Source organism: Hemicordylus capensis, chromosome 2 (assembly GCF_027244095.1).
Source record: "Hemicordylus capensis ecotype Gifberg chromosome 2, rHemCap1.1.pri, whole genome shotgun sequence".
Lineage (NCBI taxonomy): Eukaryota > Metazoa > Chordata > Lepidosauria > Squamata > Cordylidae > Hemicordylus > Hemicordylus capensis.
The window spans coordinates 396,090,267-396,105,663 of record NC_069658.1 but is presented as its reverse complement, the minus strand read 5'-3'; the positions used below and the strand labels follow the sequence as shown (position 1 = coordinate 396,105,663).

The window sequence follows — 15,397 nt, the reverse complement described above, 5'->3', positions numbered from 1 at the left end:
GATTGCAGGATTCACCAGACACTGAATGTGAAAGAGGAAGTGGTCATTTCTAATATCCCTAGAGTGTCAGCTTATTCTCCACTTTGCCTTGAGTTTTACTGAACATCTGTATTGTTCACATACAGCTCTATCCATTCCACTATGGAAACGTCAGTGGTGTGCACTGGACAGAACATCTGATGCGGACCTCAGAGAGTCAGATTAAAATCCCAGTCAAGCTATTCATAGCCTTGGACAATTGTCTGTCTCTGAAATCAAAACTCTTCCAAATGTGAGCTGAGCCACTGACCCAACATTCTAACCCAATCATTTTCAAACTGTGTTCCAGGGAGCCCTGAGATCCCTTTGAAATCAGGTGTTCCTTCAATAGTGACAGGCAAGCTTCCTTGGACATTGGCTTGTCCACTAGTGATGTGCATAGAACCACGGAGGCACAGTCTGACACCAGCAGGGGTCTCCCTTTTGGGGTGGGGGGGGTTGCACTTACCCCTCCCACCACTTTCCCCCCGCTGGCGCTCCATTTCTAAAAAAGGTTTTCGGGGCGGCAGTGTTCCTCCCTGCTGCCCCTGCCCACGTTGTTGCCCAGAAAAAGGTACGGGCTGCGCATGCGCCTGTCGCCACGTGTGCCCGCTGCGTACTTCACACAATGTGCTCACGCAACGTGTGCGCGTGGGGGCGGGCGCACACACAGCCTGTACTTTCTGTATTTCTGGGCAACAATAAGGGCAGAGGCGGGAAGGAGGAACGCTGCTGCCCCAAAAACCTTTTTAAAAAATGGAAAGCTGACTGGGGAAAAGCGGCGGGAGGGGTAAGTGCAACCCCCCCCCTTAAAGGGAGACCCCTCCCCCAGCACTGAACTTCAAAATGGCACCAGCACTAACCGGTTGTCAGGCCTCTTGCATGGCCTTCGGACCGGTTCGTGCACATCCCTATTATCCACTGCTACCATTCTTCCTCAGCAATGCTCAGCTCCAGAGGATTCTAGAGCAGACTCTCAGTTCACATGGGGCAATGACAAGACCCAACAGGCCTGACCAGTGTCCTGTGGTATAACCTAGAATGTGCCCCATGGAATATCCTAAAATGAAGGGTATGCACCAGACTAGAACAAGAGTTCTCAACCTCGGGTCCCCAGATGCTGTTGGATTACAACTCCCTTCATCCGCTGTCTCTCAGCTGAGGATGACGGGAGTTTAGTCCAAGAGCATCTGAGGACTTAAGGTTGAGAACCTCTATACTGAAAGATGCCCCAGAAGAACCCTTGGCAACATGCAGGGGTTCTTTGGTGGACAAATTAACATGGAAAGGCATACCCAAAAGGTAGAAAATTTTAAAACCACAGTCTAAAACTCTTAGGGTCATTGCAAAGATGAATAAGGAAAATATTCACTCCTAGTCATAGGGATGAAGTATGCTGTAATTAACAGACTTTTTAAAAAACAACACAACAACATGGGGATTTAAGATTTCTGGAAAATCTACCTCATAAAGTCTTCTTTTCTTTCACACTAAATCATAATATTTGCTTCATGCACTCTATTACAAGGAAGTGCAGTGATTCACACATGCTTTTCCCTGCAGGGCTGAATTTGTTGGCAGAGAACACTGAAGCAAAATGAAAGAATATCTATACTTTTTAAAATGGCTTCAAGGCTACTTTTTCCATTCTTCAGAAACACATCTTAGGAGAGTTGGCTTCAAAAGCCACCCCCCCACTCCCCTTTTGCTTGAATCAAAGCAAACAATGGGGAAAATGCAGTCCTTCTTTGTGCCCTCCCTTATCAATTTCCCAGAATTAACATAATCTGAGTAAAGATGATTTTAAAATAAAAATATTGCTGTTGCCGACACCGCTGCCTCACAACTATTCAATACAGGCACCTGTGGACAGCATGTATAAAGTAGTATCAGTCAGATTAGAAAGGTATTTATTCAACTTTAGTAGCTAGTGCATCTTTAACCACTGCCCAGCTACTACATACACTGACCACAGATAATACACTTGGGGAGGTCAGAACTGGAGTAGCCGGGTGGGAAACAAGCTCCTTTTGCCTACATACTCCATGACCTGTTACAGATTCACAGATTTCTTCCCAAAGAGGGGGTGGGGGAGGGAGATCTTACGAAAGACCTTCCTGTTTCACTATTTTGAAGAATGCCAGTAGCTTTGTATAGATACACAATGAGGCTGTTCTCATGAGCAGCTAAGCCTGGGCTTGGCTCTCCGTAAGAACCGCCAGGATCCATGTGGTCCCGCAGCGCCAAACCCAGCACCGAAGCCCAGCATTTAGCTGAGGTTAGGGGTACAACCCCCCCAGCTGCTGGGATCATGTGTCTTGCAGCTCACACCAACACAGACAGGTGCCTAGAGTGTCCATCCCCTGGGGAAACCCCTCGGTGCATTGTGGGATGGGCGTGTCATCCTGGCTCTCTGGGGATGAATCAGCAACAATCTCTCAATCATCCGGGGGGGGGGGTGAGTGAAGCAACGCTTCACCAATCAGACCGATAAACTAGTATGATCCAGCCAAAGTTACTGCCTTAGTTAGGAATGCAAATTAGGGGTCTTTGGTCCCAAAGCCCCAAACTATACCATGCTACCTCTAAAGCCATCCCCAAATCCCTCCATGTAAGAAGCCTTCCAACTCACCTCTGCTGGGAGAAGTGTATACGTGTAGAACTGCCGCAGTTGGGACACCAATCGGTCACTGGTGTAGGCCACATATTCCACAAAGCTGCGAGTGAGAGCGAACCAATCAGAGCCGCCATCCACCACAATGCCCTCAGGGATCTGCCGTTCGCCCAACCGCCACATATGGGAGTCGCATTCATGGAAAAGTCTGTCCAGGCCCTGCTTCTTGATGAACCTGTGCAGAGATGAATGCCTCAGATTCACTAGAAAGCAACATGGAGTTTCCTGAATTAAGATCATAACAAGAAGAGTACTGAAACCCTCAGATGCTGCGGTCAGCAAACTCCACCCCATCTGTACCATTATAGGCATTGTGCCTAATTAATAGGGATGTGCAGACAGGTTCCGGGGTTCAAGGTACGTGGTTTTGGTTCGGGGATTCGTTGGTTCGACCCACGGACCAAACACCATCCGGCTCGATAGCCCCCAGAATCAAAACCACCTGGATGGTTTGGGGGGGTTCGTGAACCTAAAGTACTTAAAAAACCCTTTTAAAAATACCTTTAAAATGATTGTCGAGGTGGGGGGGCGGTGCGCAGAGGTTCCCCCTCCCCCTGCCGGCCTTCAAAGTGCCCCCCTTGGGCCTTTTGTTCGGGCCTTGCTGAAAATGGCACGGCAGCCAAAATGGCGGCCGCCGTGCATGCGCAAAAGGCCTCTGCGAGGCCTGGCATGACTCACGGCCTCACAGAGGCCATTTGCACATGCATGGTGGCCATTTTTGTTTTGAAAAAAAGGCTACCAAAACAAAAATGGCTGCTGCGCATGAGCAAATTGCCTCTGCAAGGCCATAGTTCAAGCCAGGCCTCGCAGAGGCCTTTTGCACATGTGCAACGGCTGCCATTTTGGCCACCATGCCGTTTTCAGCAAGGCCTGAATGGGCCGAATAACAGGCCTAAAAGGCCCGAGGGGTGCACTTTGAAGGCCGGCGGGGGGGAGGAACCTCCGCACACACCCCTGCCTCCACGACAATCATTTTAAAGGGTTTTTAAAGGTTTTTTTAAAGGTACTTTAGGTTCACGAACCCCGCGCAGACCGGACCGGACCAGACTGGGGTGGTGGTGGTTCGAGGGGGTGCCGGACCCAACTGGCCTGGTTCTGTTTGAGGCCACTCTGGCCTCGAACCGAACTGGGCCAGACGGTTCTGTGCACATCCCTACTAATTAAGGACTGCCTTTTATGTGCCAACACACACACACACACATACTGCACTCTACATCTGTGGCCCTGCCCTAATGCCACTGCTTGGCAAACCAAGACAGGTCTCTACATAAAGCAGGTCTTTTTCTGTGGTGGCCCCAATACCCTCAAACACTTTCCCCTCAGAGGCTCATTTGGCTCCACGCTATCCTCCTCCTGAAGTCTGTGAAGACTTGGCTCTTCTCAAAGCATTTGGTATGGAGTGAACTGTTGCTGGATGCTGTCATCTCTTTTTGTGCTGTTTAATTTTTGTATGTTATTACATTTTTACTGCTGTTATACAGTTTGTTTACTAAATGCTTTGTTTTTAATATATTGTTTTAATATTGTAAATTGCATTGTGTTTTAGTGTCTGGAAAAGGAGGGGTATAGGTTTAAAATATTAGTAATTCCTCACCAGAGGGTCTTCATCATATCAGGGCCTAATACTATAGAAGGGAGGACATCCATCTGGTGTCAGACACCAGCCAGAGGCTTCAACAGCTGCCATGATCCTGTCAAACTTTCCCTTTTCAAGCTAGGAGAACTTCCACACAGGCAAGTCTCTGATAGCATTCAAACAGCAGCAAATGAAGCCGAGAGCAGAGATGCCAACAGAAGTAATATGAAGACTATCACTGAGTTGGCTATGCAGAGTTTCAGATTATTAATTCACAGCAGAAACAGCTTATTTACATTATTTGCCTTGTGATGTATTGTTTTGCAAGCTGCTTTGAATCTCTGCGAGAAGAAAAATGGGGGGGGGGATACTCCCAGTCCAAAGTTCTGTTTTTGGCAGCTGCTGAAGATGCAACATTAGCAGTAGGAGGAGGATAGTGACTGGAAACTGTGAAGGACAAAAAACATCCCAATAATTGGACTAACAGAAAGTCCATTAAAGAAAGGTTTGATTTTCTGAACCTCTAAAAAAAAAATTCCCCATGTATTTTATAGCTTTCCCCCTGCAATCATGAGATCTAGAACCTTGACTTAAACACATACTTGAGAGTCAACAAAAATCAAAAGATATGCTCTCCCCACCCCCACCCCCCAAAGCTGGGAATCTGAAAAAAGAAAAGTATAGCTATATTGCCAAACAGCCAGCTTCCACACTTGGTGGCCATGCAGATATGTGCCATGTATTGCCATATATGCCAATGAGACTCATGTAGTTTCAGTTAACCTGGATCCCTTGTCAATGAAGCCACAGTACGTTTCTTTCAATAAGTCATGACTCCACTGTGCTACAGCAAAATGACAGAGGATGGCGGCTAACAGACACTGTATTGTCTTCTCTCTATATTCATTCTTGCCCACAGATTGTTCTTAGCTCACTCCCAGTGCCAAGCCTCCCTGAGAGAATTACCTGGCATTATCTCTGCCATGAGATTTTAGGAAGTTCTTGTCTCGATACTTGGAAAGGAACATCACCAGCTCCTCGTTGGTCCTGCAGGGGGCAGCAAGTTAAAGGAGGAATGCTTGATTATCTCAGAATTTAAAGGTGGGGGCAGGTGGCAGGGCATCCCAGTGGCACGTTCCACCACAATCCACACACACTGGTCTGAAGTGAGCTGATGCAAGCGCAACTGCTTTCCCCCCCACTAAGTGGCAAAGCCCATACGTGTACACACTTAAAAACACACAGACTCCAGTCAGACAATTAAGAAGCCAAGGTTTATCTCTCAGAAACACAAGCTGAACCCATGCACACCCTTTTCCCCTTTCCACCTTACCTCACGCACTGCCAGACATCCTGGCTGCTTAAACCATGGCTCTGCAGCTTGTGTGAAGTCAGGAAGCATGGTTCAATTCTAGCTGACAAGCCAGTATATGAAACCAATTTCAAACTGTGGTCTCACATCCTGGTTTCAAGTTCCCAGCTTTGCACGAGCGCTGGAGTCATGGTTTAACAAGCCAGGGTTGAAAAGTTACAGCTCTGTGACAGAACTGAAGAGGAGAGGGGAGAAGCCAACTGTGGCTCAATCACAGTTTCGTCATATGAACTGGGTCCAAAAGCTTGCTTCAAACCTTCAGTCAAACACAAGCAGGCCACAAGTGGAGAATGCTACTGCAATCTTGCTCCCCTTTTTATTCATTCTATCCTGACTGAACACCTGAAAAGCCCTAGGAAGACTAATCTTTACAAAGAACAACAGGAAAAGAAACAGGCAACCAAAACAGTATGGAATTGCTTCTGTGTGAAACTGATAATGCAACAATTAGGATTTCAATTGAATGAGAAGGGATATATGGAGGAAGAGTCCTGTAGTACTGTGGATTTGCATGTACAATAATGCAATTTAATCAAACATTAAATGAAGTTGAGGATTTTGCAAACTCTGACCATATGGGGTCAGATGAACTCTAAATGATTCTGCAGAGACACTCTGCTGGCCCTGCAGGTCTTCTGTGCTCTCTCCACTGACCTGGTAGGGTAGTCTGTGGCACTCAGGTTGATGAAATAGTCCCAGGCCCAGTCTGTCACTTCCAGCAGATCCTTCATGCTGCGCAGGTACATCTTCAGTAAGCTGGCTCCGCCCCAAATAGTGACCATGCGCCAAGGTGTGACCCGGATGTTGGGATAGTGCTGGGCCAGCTCCACCACTTCACGGTGCAGGTAAGTGGAGCGCTGCAGGGGGCAGAAGGAGGCGAGGAAACTGAGTGCCAAGTTCATACAATGTTTGGAGGAGCAACACTGTTGAATTTAGTGTCCTAGAAAGGGTCTAGGAACTTCAGGGCAGTGCACTTCAGGGCAGAACTCTTTGACTTCTGGAACAGAACTCAAGGATTGATTGATTTTTTTTTTTTAAATGTAACTGAGCAGTTGGTGAGTGTTGGGAAGGAAAACAGCAGAGAAGTTAAAAATCTGACATGCAATGTGTTAATTCTTACATACATTCACCACTCTTGCCGTGGAGGACTGTACCAATTTCAGTTGGGAACTAGAAGCTCCATTACAGAATCGTTCACTGTAGCCCCTTACTTTGCACTACCATTTTTGATAAGTGACAGGAGTCCCCAGCACCTTTTTCCTCCTCCAAAATGCAGTGCAAAATGAAAGAAAATACACCCTTCCCTCTCCCAAGTCCTAATATGCACCAGATAAATTGGTGGGGTGGTGATGGTCGTTGCTTCATTTTTATAATGGATTTGAGAGAAGGTAGAAGTAGGAGGCATTTCCCTGGCTGCTTCTCCCTCTCACTGAGGGAGTACAGAAGAGTGGGAAAAGGAGAGAATGCACAGAGATCCCTTCCTCGCCCAGGACTGAGAAGACCTGAGTTCAAATCTCTGTTCAGCCATGAAACTCACTGGGTGACTCTGGGCCAGTCTGTTATTTCTCAGCCTAACCCACCTCACAGGGTTGTTGTGAGAACAAACATAACCACATATAGTGCTCTGGGCTTCTTGGAGGAAGAGCGAGATATAAATGTAGTAATTTGGATTGATTAATTAATGGATGGGGGGGGGGAAGGATCCTTGTGCTGAGCAGAGAGGCAGTTGCCACGGCAACTTGACAAGGGGCGTTGTGGACTCATGGTTCATCTCATTTCCTCCCCACTCCTTCCCCACCGTATCAAATACTACGAACACAGCCCAAGAGGCCATCTCTCTTACTTTGTCCACGTGGATGTAGAAGAAATGTTGCTGGTGATACACAGCCTTGATGAGGCGCTTCAGCTGGCGGATGGCTCGGCCGTGAACTACCAACATGTAGGCAATGCGAACTGGCTTGCTGACAGACGCCTGGAGCACCCTGCTCTCATCCCACTGGATCACAGGGCTGACCTTCCCTGCAGAGAGCAAAGGGGTCACGCACAGCGGAATCAGCATCACCCGGGCAAGGCTCAGCCTTTCACCACAGGAGGGAAGGAGAGGAACTGCTGCAGAAGCTCCTGGGGCAAAGCTCCACACCTAGCCTGACCCCAGATGTCCAGGGTGGAAGGAAGAGTGGCTCAAAGTAGCACATTTATAACATTATCCCCACAGCAGCCACCAGGACCTATTGGATAAGTTAGAACAGTGATCTTCACGATTTTTCAAGCGAGGCCCACTTTTGGGGGGCAGGGGGGAGACACCTTCAACATGAAAACCATTTCCCTCTGTGCTAACCTCCACACTGTGCTGAACTTTACCCAGTACCGGTGGGGCCCTGTCAAGCCCCAGTGTCAACTTGGAAGGTGAGCAGGGAGCACTGGGAAATGCAGTCCTTCCCAGCACCATCTCAGAGCACAGGGGGAAAGTGCTGGAAAGGACTACCTGTGTGCTGTTTCCAAGATGGCAGTGGGGTCTGAAAAAGCTCTGTTCCCCTTAAGGCAGCCCCAGCAGCACCAGAAAAAGCACAGAATGGTGGGGTGGGAAATGGCTGTCTCTATGCGGTGCCAGAGGCAGGACTTTGGCTGAAGTTTCACACAGGCCTAATGCAAAAAGTAGTCAAGGAGCCACACTTATAGTGTCAACAGGAGCTGCCACTGGCTCCCAGGCCTTGTAGTGAAGAACTGGGTTAGAAATAAAAATACATCCCATGAGAGGCAAGGAAGGGGCACACCACCATCATTCTGCACACAGTCAGGGTAGGATCCAGGAAAGAGCTAAGTCCCATTCCAATGTTATTGAGCACAGCGGCACACATGGTTACAGCTCCCAAAGTGGGGAGGAAGTCCCTCCCTGGAGCCGTCACTCGTCCCCTCCAACCAGCCACTCACAGTTACAGCGCTGTTTGTGCAAAAGGGGAAATGTGGTAACCCTGATGGCTGGCGTTCCTGCAAGTGGCAGCCTCAGGCAATCCAGGCTGCCATTCACAGAAGTGCTGGCCGTCACAGTGACTGCATTTCCCCCTTCACACAAACAGCACTGAAACTGTGAGTGGCTGGTTGGAGGGGACGAGTGACAACTCCAGGGAGGGACTTCCTCCCCACTTTGGGAGCTGTAACCGTGAGCACTGCTGAGCTCCGAATGTATGAATGAGGCTCTGGGCACGACCACCCTCTGAACAGGATTTGGGATTTCTGCACTTGGCCTACCTTCTTGTTTCTCCATACAGATTTGCGTAGACTATTTGCCCACCAATTTCCTGTGGGTTTTACCCACTCTTGCTTCATAGCAATACGCTGAAAGGCATTTAATGGCAGAGAAGCATAACAGCTCACAGTGTTGAGGGCCACTCTTTAGGAGGGGGCCACAGTTCAGTAACAGAGCAGATGATGTGCAGGCAGAAGGTCCCAAGTTTAGTCCTCAGCATCTCCAGCTAAAGAAACTCTGGTGGCAGGGCAGGGAAGCACCTGTGGCAGAGTCCTTGGACAGATGCTGCCAGTCAGAGCGTATGTACCAAAGTTCTGACTCAATGTAAGGCAGCTTCATACATCTGCATGATGCAATGGTCTGTTGTGTTTAGAAGGGAATGTCCCTGCCCTGTGACAAGGGGATACAGATCATCAGCAAAGCATCCCTCTGCAAAGTGGTGCTAATGCTCAAATGGAAATTCAGTGCTCACCTGAGAGCTGGCACTGCCGGGGCACAGAGCGTGGCATGAGGTTCCCCCCTTGGTGCAGGCAGACCACATTGGCAATCTCCTGCTGACACTGCTTACTGCTGGCTCTGGCTAATGCAGAGAGTGCATCCTTGCCCGTGATCTCACACTTGGGAATGAAGTTGTTCTCTGTGGGCTGCGGTGCCCCTTCCACACTGCCTGTGTCCCCATGCTGAAACACTGCCAGCTGGGCATCTCCTCTGAGCTCCGTCAGGTTCCTTCGACTTGAGGAATCCAGGTAGACTGGCAACCTGCGCCCAGGTTTGTGCTTCACTGTGACAGCTCTCACCACCTTGGCCACCAGAACTCCAGGATTGTCTGGGCGAGCCCTCCACCGCCCATGCTTCCGGCTCAAGCTGCCCCGACGGCCTGCTGAGCTGTCTGAATCCTTGGACCCTTCACCGTTTTCAAGGAGCCGGGCCTTCTTCTGTCGCCCCTTTACCGACCAGACATTAAAAAAAAGCAGGGCGGGGGGGGGGGGAGAGAGAATTAACCTGAGAGTTCATCATTAAGCTACCTGCAGAGTACATTGAATAACTAGTAACCCTTTCTTTTACTAAAGAAGCATGTCAATGGCTTAATGTACACTGTTTAGGATTCAGGCAGCTTACTATAGATAGCTGCTTCAACTGGGGAAAAAACCTAGCAAAAAACATGGGGCATTGGTGGCAATGTTTAAGGAATTAGTAACACACTAGCCTACCCGCACAGAGCATCTGTGTGCTCTTTGGGGCCTGCTGCTCCCTCCTGCCCCACTTTCTCTTGCCTTCCCTCCCCCTCCCTCCTGCCCCACACTTTCTTGCCCTCCCTCCCCCTTCCTCTTGCCCCCTCACCTTCCTGCCGCACACTCTTGCCCTCCAGCCCCCTCCCTCCTGCTCCCCTCTCTCTTGCCCCCTCCCGCCCCACGCTCTGTTGCCCTCCCTCCCCTCCCCCTCCCTCCTGCCCCCTCCCCCCTGCTCCCCTCTCTCTTGCCCCCTCCTCCTCCCACCCCACACACTCTTGCCCTCCCTCCCCCTCCCTCCTGCTCTCCTCTCTCTTGTCCCCCCCTTCCGTTCCTCTCCTCCCCCCACACACACTTTGCCTCTTACCTCAGCGGGTGGGAAACAGGGAACCTCCTCCTGGGCGGCAAAGTCCTGCCACCCGTTTCCCTCCCACATCAGCCTCCAACGGGAGTCAGGGCTTCGTGCCACCTCCCGTTTCCCACTCACCCCTCTCACCGGCACCTACTCTGGCTGTCCTACTGCCGCTGCCTCCCGCTCCCGCAGCCAGGCCAAGCTGGGCCACCGCCTCCTCCTCACCCGGGACAGCCTGACCTAGCCAGGCCGTCCCGCCGTCTCCCAGCAGTCAGCTGAGCCGGCCTCCTCAGGCCATTTTGTGGCCCGCCGCTACCACCCGCTGCCATTTTTTCTTGCCCGCAACTCTTGCCCTTTGGCAGCAGAACTCTCGCAATGTGTCGCGAGAGTTCCGCCACCAAATTCAGGACACGCATGCCGGCGAAGAGAATTAATTATATAGAAGATGCTTCTAGTCACCACAGCAACCCAGAATTCAACATACGATAATGGCTCTACAAGAAGTTTGGAATTGTTTTAAAAACAAGTCTTTTTATAGAACATCTGTTGCTAATGAAACTGTAAGCTGAAACGTTCAACTAAAATTTGATTTCATCTATCTATCTCTGTTGTCACCATCATCTTTTTATAACACACACACCCCAACAATGTAATCCCACCCACCTACTCTTCCAGCCCAACCCATTTTAGAAAACATTTTAATATGCAAAAAGGTGGGAACTTATCCACAAATCCCTATTTAAGAAATGTGGGAGGAGCAGGGCTGCTTGATCCTCCAAAGCAATGGCCCACTATTTCAGAGCACTTCCTTGTGGTTTTTGTTAAGGAGCCATTTTACTGTCTGCATTTCTCTCTCCCCAGCAGTAGAGCAAACTTTAAGGGGGCCACACAAGACTCCCCACCCCCTTCAATAAGGCTCTCCCTTCATCTTCATCCCCCAAGAAGTAAAATTGATTGGACCAGAAGCAGCTTTCAAGCCTGTCTATTTGACACACCACTCCCTTTGCCTGTAAGGGGCATGGGGGAAAGTGGTTGCAACTAGCAGAGCCAGTGTGGTGTAGTGGTTAGAATGCTGGACTAGGACCGGGGAGACCCGAGTTCAAATCCCCATTCAGCCATGAGACTTGCTGGGTGACGCTGGGCCAGTCACTTCTCTCTCAGCCTAACCTACTTCACAGGGTTGTTGTGAAAAAGAAACTCAAGTATGTAGTATACCGCTCTGGGCTCCTTGGAGGAAGAGCGGGATATAAATGTAAAAATAATAATAATAATAATAAATAATAACTAGGGAAGTGGAGTAGATAGGTATTCGCTTCCCCTTCTCCTGCAAGGCTTCTCCTCTCCAGTGTTTGTACAGTTAAACTATTAATGCTGGATCAAGGCTACCATCACTAAGTCGCCCCCTTTGCTCTATAGATACAGTTATCTGCAGGTAGTCTTCAGCATGTTTGAATTCAGCTTTAATCTGGCACACCTACATCCAGTTGCTGTGAGACAACAAATAAGCCATATGGATGGGGGGGGGGAAATCTTCTCAATTCTGGGTCACAGGAGCAGGTTTGTACAATTAAAGAGACCACAAAGCTGTCCAACTGGTTTCACAATACTGTTTGTAAATTCTTACATGCCATGTTTAGGAATTAAAAGTATTTGTGACACAAACCCACTCACTTGAGGGGGACCATTCAAGTTCTGACTGAAATCTCCTCATCAGAGCCAGCATGGTGTAGTGCTTAGAGTGCTGGACTAGGACCGGGGAGACCCGAGTTCAAATCCCCATTCAGCCATGAAACTAGCTGGGTGACTCTGGGCCAGTCACTTCTCTCTCAGCCTAACCTACTTCACAGGGTTGTTGTGAGGAGGAACCTAAGTATGTAGTACACTGCTCTGAGCTCCTTGGGGAAGAGAGGGATATAAAATGTAAAAATAATAATAATAATCTAGGATACATCAACCCCCTAAAAGGCCATTCTCTCTTAAGGTGGCAGGGAGGTTTCCCCTAAAAAGGAAAGACTGCTAGGAAAGGTGTACTCTGCATGCAGCTTAGATTTCCCTCCACTTTCTATTGGTCTTCAGTACCCAGCCCTTTTCAGATTAGTAATGCTAGCCAAACATCTAGACACAGAGTTATTGCTGACATTATAGAGTTATGCCAGTCCACAGCACTTAACCAAAAATTATTTTTATTAGTATACACACACACACACACACACACACCCACCCCTCAACACCACAGACAAATGAAAAAGGGAAATTAGTCAGGCTGTTCTACGAAGTGTTTAGCACAAACTCCTAGTCTCCATACTATCCTGTAACTAAAGCTAATTAAGTACAAGACATAAATTGCCTCTTCTTCCCCTGTGTCTCCTTGCTTTTGCTTTCCTCCTCTTCCTCTGTTGTCTACCTTATGTTTCTTCTAGAACAGGATTTCTTAACCTTGGGCCCCCAGATGTTGCTGGACTACAACTCCCATCATCCCCAGACATGGCCTTTATGGCTGAGAATGATGGGAGTTGTAGTCCAACAATATCTGGGGGCCCAAGGTTAAGAAACCTGCTCTAGATTACAAGTTGTTCATTCAGCTGGTCCTAAAACTTTGAAAGTTACTTGCTAAAAATCAGTATCCATATCCTTACAACTGAATCAGAGCCATGATGGGTAGCATTTTCCCGACAGGGTTTGATACACACCCTTCTCTTTTCCTAAAAGACGCTGTGGATAGCAGAATTTTCCTTTGGGCCTCTTAACCAATCGGGTTTTGTGTCACTTACTGATTGAAGATCAACCAACAGGGAAGTTATATTTGAAGCTGGACATTCAGGGTGTGCATTAATTATTGAAAACAGGGGGGCACCAAAGAGAATAATTTCCCATCACTAATTGGACATTTATCCACCTGGAGGAAAGTGTATTGTGGCTGCTGGGATGGACACACACACACACACACACACACACACACACACACACAAGTTTCTAGAATATGCCTAATCCAGCATGCTCTCATGGCAACCTTGATCATTTTTAATGTATAGCCTCCGTATCAACAGGTATCCAATAAAGGTTTTTCTATCAGTTAATGAAAGCTGATTAAAGCAAAGTAGCCCTATCAAGTAATCATCAAAAGCAAGAGGAAGCAAAGACGAATATTATTCATGGATAATGCAGAAATGCAGCTGTGGGAACTGATGTGGGTCCTAGAAAATCTGGAAACAAGAACAGTAGTGGCCTCTCTACTTTAACACACTAGCAACTGGCACCAGCCAGGCCCTATAGATTATTGGTCCAACCTGATCGGTCCATTCTAATGTTTACAGCAGAGGAACATGAAAGTGCAGGAGCCTTGACATAAGCAAGAATTGCTCGACATCCTGACTCAGCACTTGGGATTTCAGATAAAGGTTTTAAGAAATAATAAAGTAATTATGGAGGGGCTAATCCCATCCATTCTCAAACTGCCTGGTTTAGAATGAAGCTGCATCTCTTCCACCTGTCAGCTAACCGCCATTGATGGATAGTCCACCATGCATTTGCTGATGTCTGTTTCAATTGCATTTTACAATGCAATTGTAAGCTGAGGTGAATTTAAGTCCCTTTGCCCCAAATACATACAAGTACATATCCAAAGAGATGAAAAGATCTCTCCTTTTATATACGTTGATTTCCTCTCCAGTATAACTTAGGTCCCTCGAGCATTATTCTCCATGATTTTACTGCAAGGTGAACATATCCCTGCTCCATCCGAAGGCACTTCATACAAAGACACCACTTAGTGAAGCTGGGGTTTGTAATCTCTAGGACTGTCATTATCTCAACAGCTAAGTACATGACAGTCACGTGTAAAAATCAGAGCACATTACTTGAATGCATCAAATCATTTAAAACCAAACATGACTTCTTCAGCAACTGCTTTCACATGAGATATACCCTCTCCACTCTGCACTGATGTGAACACTTGCAAAGTAAGGAAGCTAATCTGGAATAAACCCTCCGGCAATTCTGTTCATATGAACCCAGCGTCAAAAGCAGTGTCATTTTGGATATGCATCATTGGAATGACCAGAGAATTAATAAAATGCATTCTTGTAGAACCTCACTTGCGCTCTTACACTGACCGAGCAGGACAAATGGCAACACTCCTGAAGACTGCAGTTGAGTCTCACTTGGACACTGACCAGGTGATGCAGTCTACACTACCCAAATCAGTACTGTATTTACCAGAATCCAAGATTATGTTCCTCCACAAGTTCTTTGATGAAGCAATTAGAGGGTCAACTTAAATTCAGAGACCTCTTCCTTTGGGGTAAATAAGGTATAACCTGCATTTAACCTCTATTTTAAAAGAAGATTGTCTTCAATTCAGAGTCATCTTGTATTTGGGTAAATATGGTACTTGATTATTTGAAGCAATGGAAAGTCAGACCTGGAACTGGCTATACTTCCCTTTTTATAAGGTACATATTGCAGACTAGTAATGGGTTGCCAGCTTCCGGAGTCCATGGAAGCACAGTGGTCTGGTGTCAGACCACTCTATTTTGCCACACAATCTTACTGCTTAGCAGTGGTCAGGCTCTATAGCCACCACTACAGCACCACAGTGAGGTATAGTTGGAGGATCTGGCCCCCAGTGGCCCATCTCTGTTGCAGACCAAGGGAATGATGCACCTTAAAATACAACAACTGGATGACTTGGGACAGAGCTTGAGCCTTGCAGATTCTGGAAGGTGCAACCCAGTGGACACGAGAATGTGCATGGCACAGAATGGATCCCAACCCAGCTGAGTGGACCTGCTGCACCAGAATAGTTTCAGCCTTTAAAAAATGGCCTGCCTGATGGCTAACTGGTCCCTCCGAGTGCAACAGTTGCACTAACACACGGTTCTGATTCTTATATAAGCCCTTCTATCAGTGATCAGCCCAATTTCTACTTTG

General features: G+C 47.8%; 1 protein-coding gene across 2 annotated transcripts in view; it reads right to left on the bottom strand.

Moving 5' to 3' along the window:
• Positions 1-15,397, bottom strand: part of XYLT2 (xylosyltransferase 2) — a 41,521-nt gene that overhangs the window by 13,715 nt on the left and 12,409 nt on the right. Inside the window, exons 1-6 of one of the 2 annotated variants that reach the window (XM_053296369.1) lie at positions 10,484-11,051; positions 9,360-9,831; positions 7,484-7,659; positions 6,295-6,497; positions 5,235-5,315; positions 2,651-2,867 (exon numbers count right to left, since the gene is read on the bottom strand). In XM_053296369.1, the coding sequence (XP_053152344.1) occupies positions 2,651-2,867; positions 5,235-5,315; positions 6,295-6,497; positions 7,484-7,659; positions 9,360-9,831; positions 10,484-10,552 (1,218 nt within the window). In that variant the 5' untranslated portion in view covers positions 10,553-11,051. Of the gene's footprint in view, positions 1-2,650; positions 2,868-5,234; positions 5,316-6,294; positions 6,498-7,483; positions 7,660-9,359; positions 9,832-10,483; positions 11,052-15,397 lie in introns of those variants that run through there. The other variant, XM_053296368.1, reaches the window with a different exon arrangement.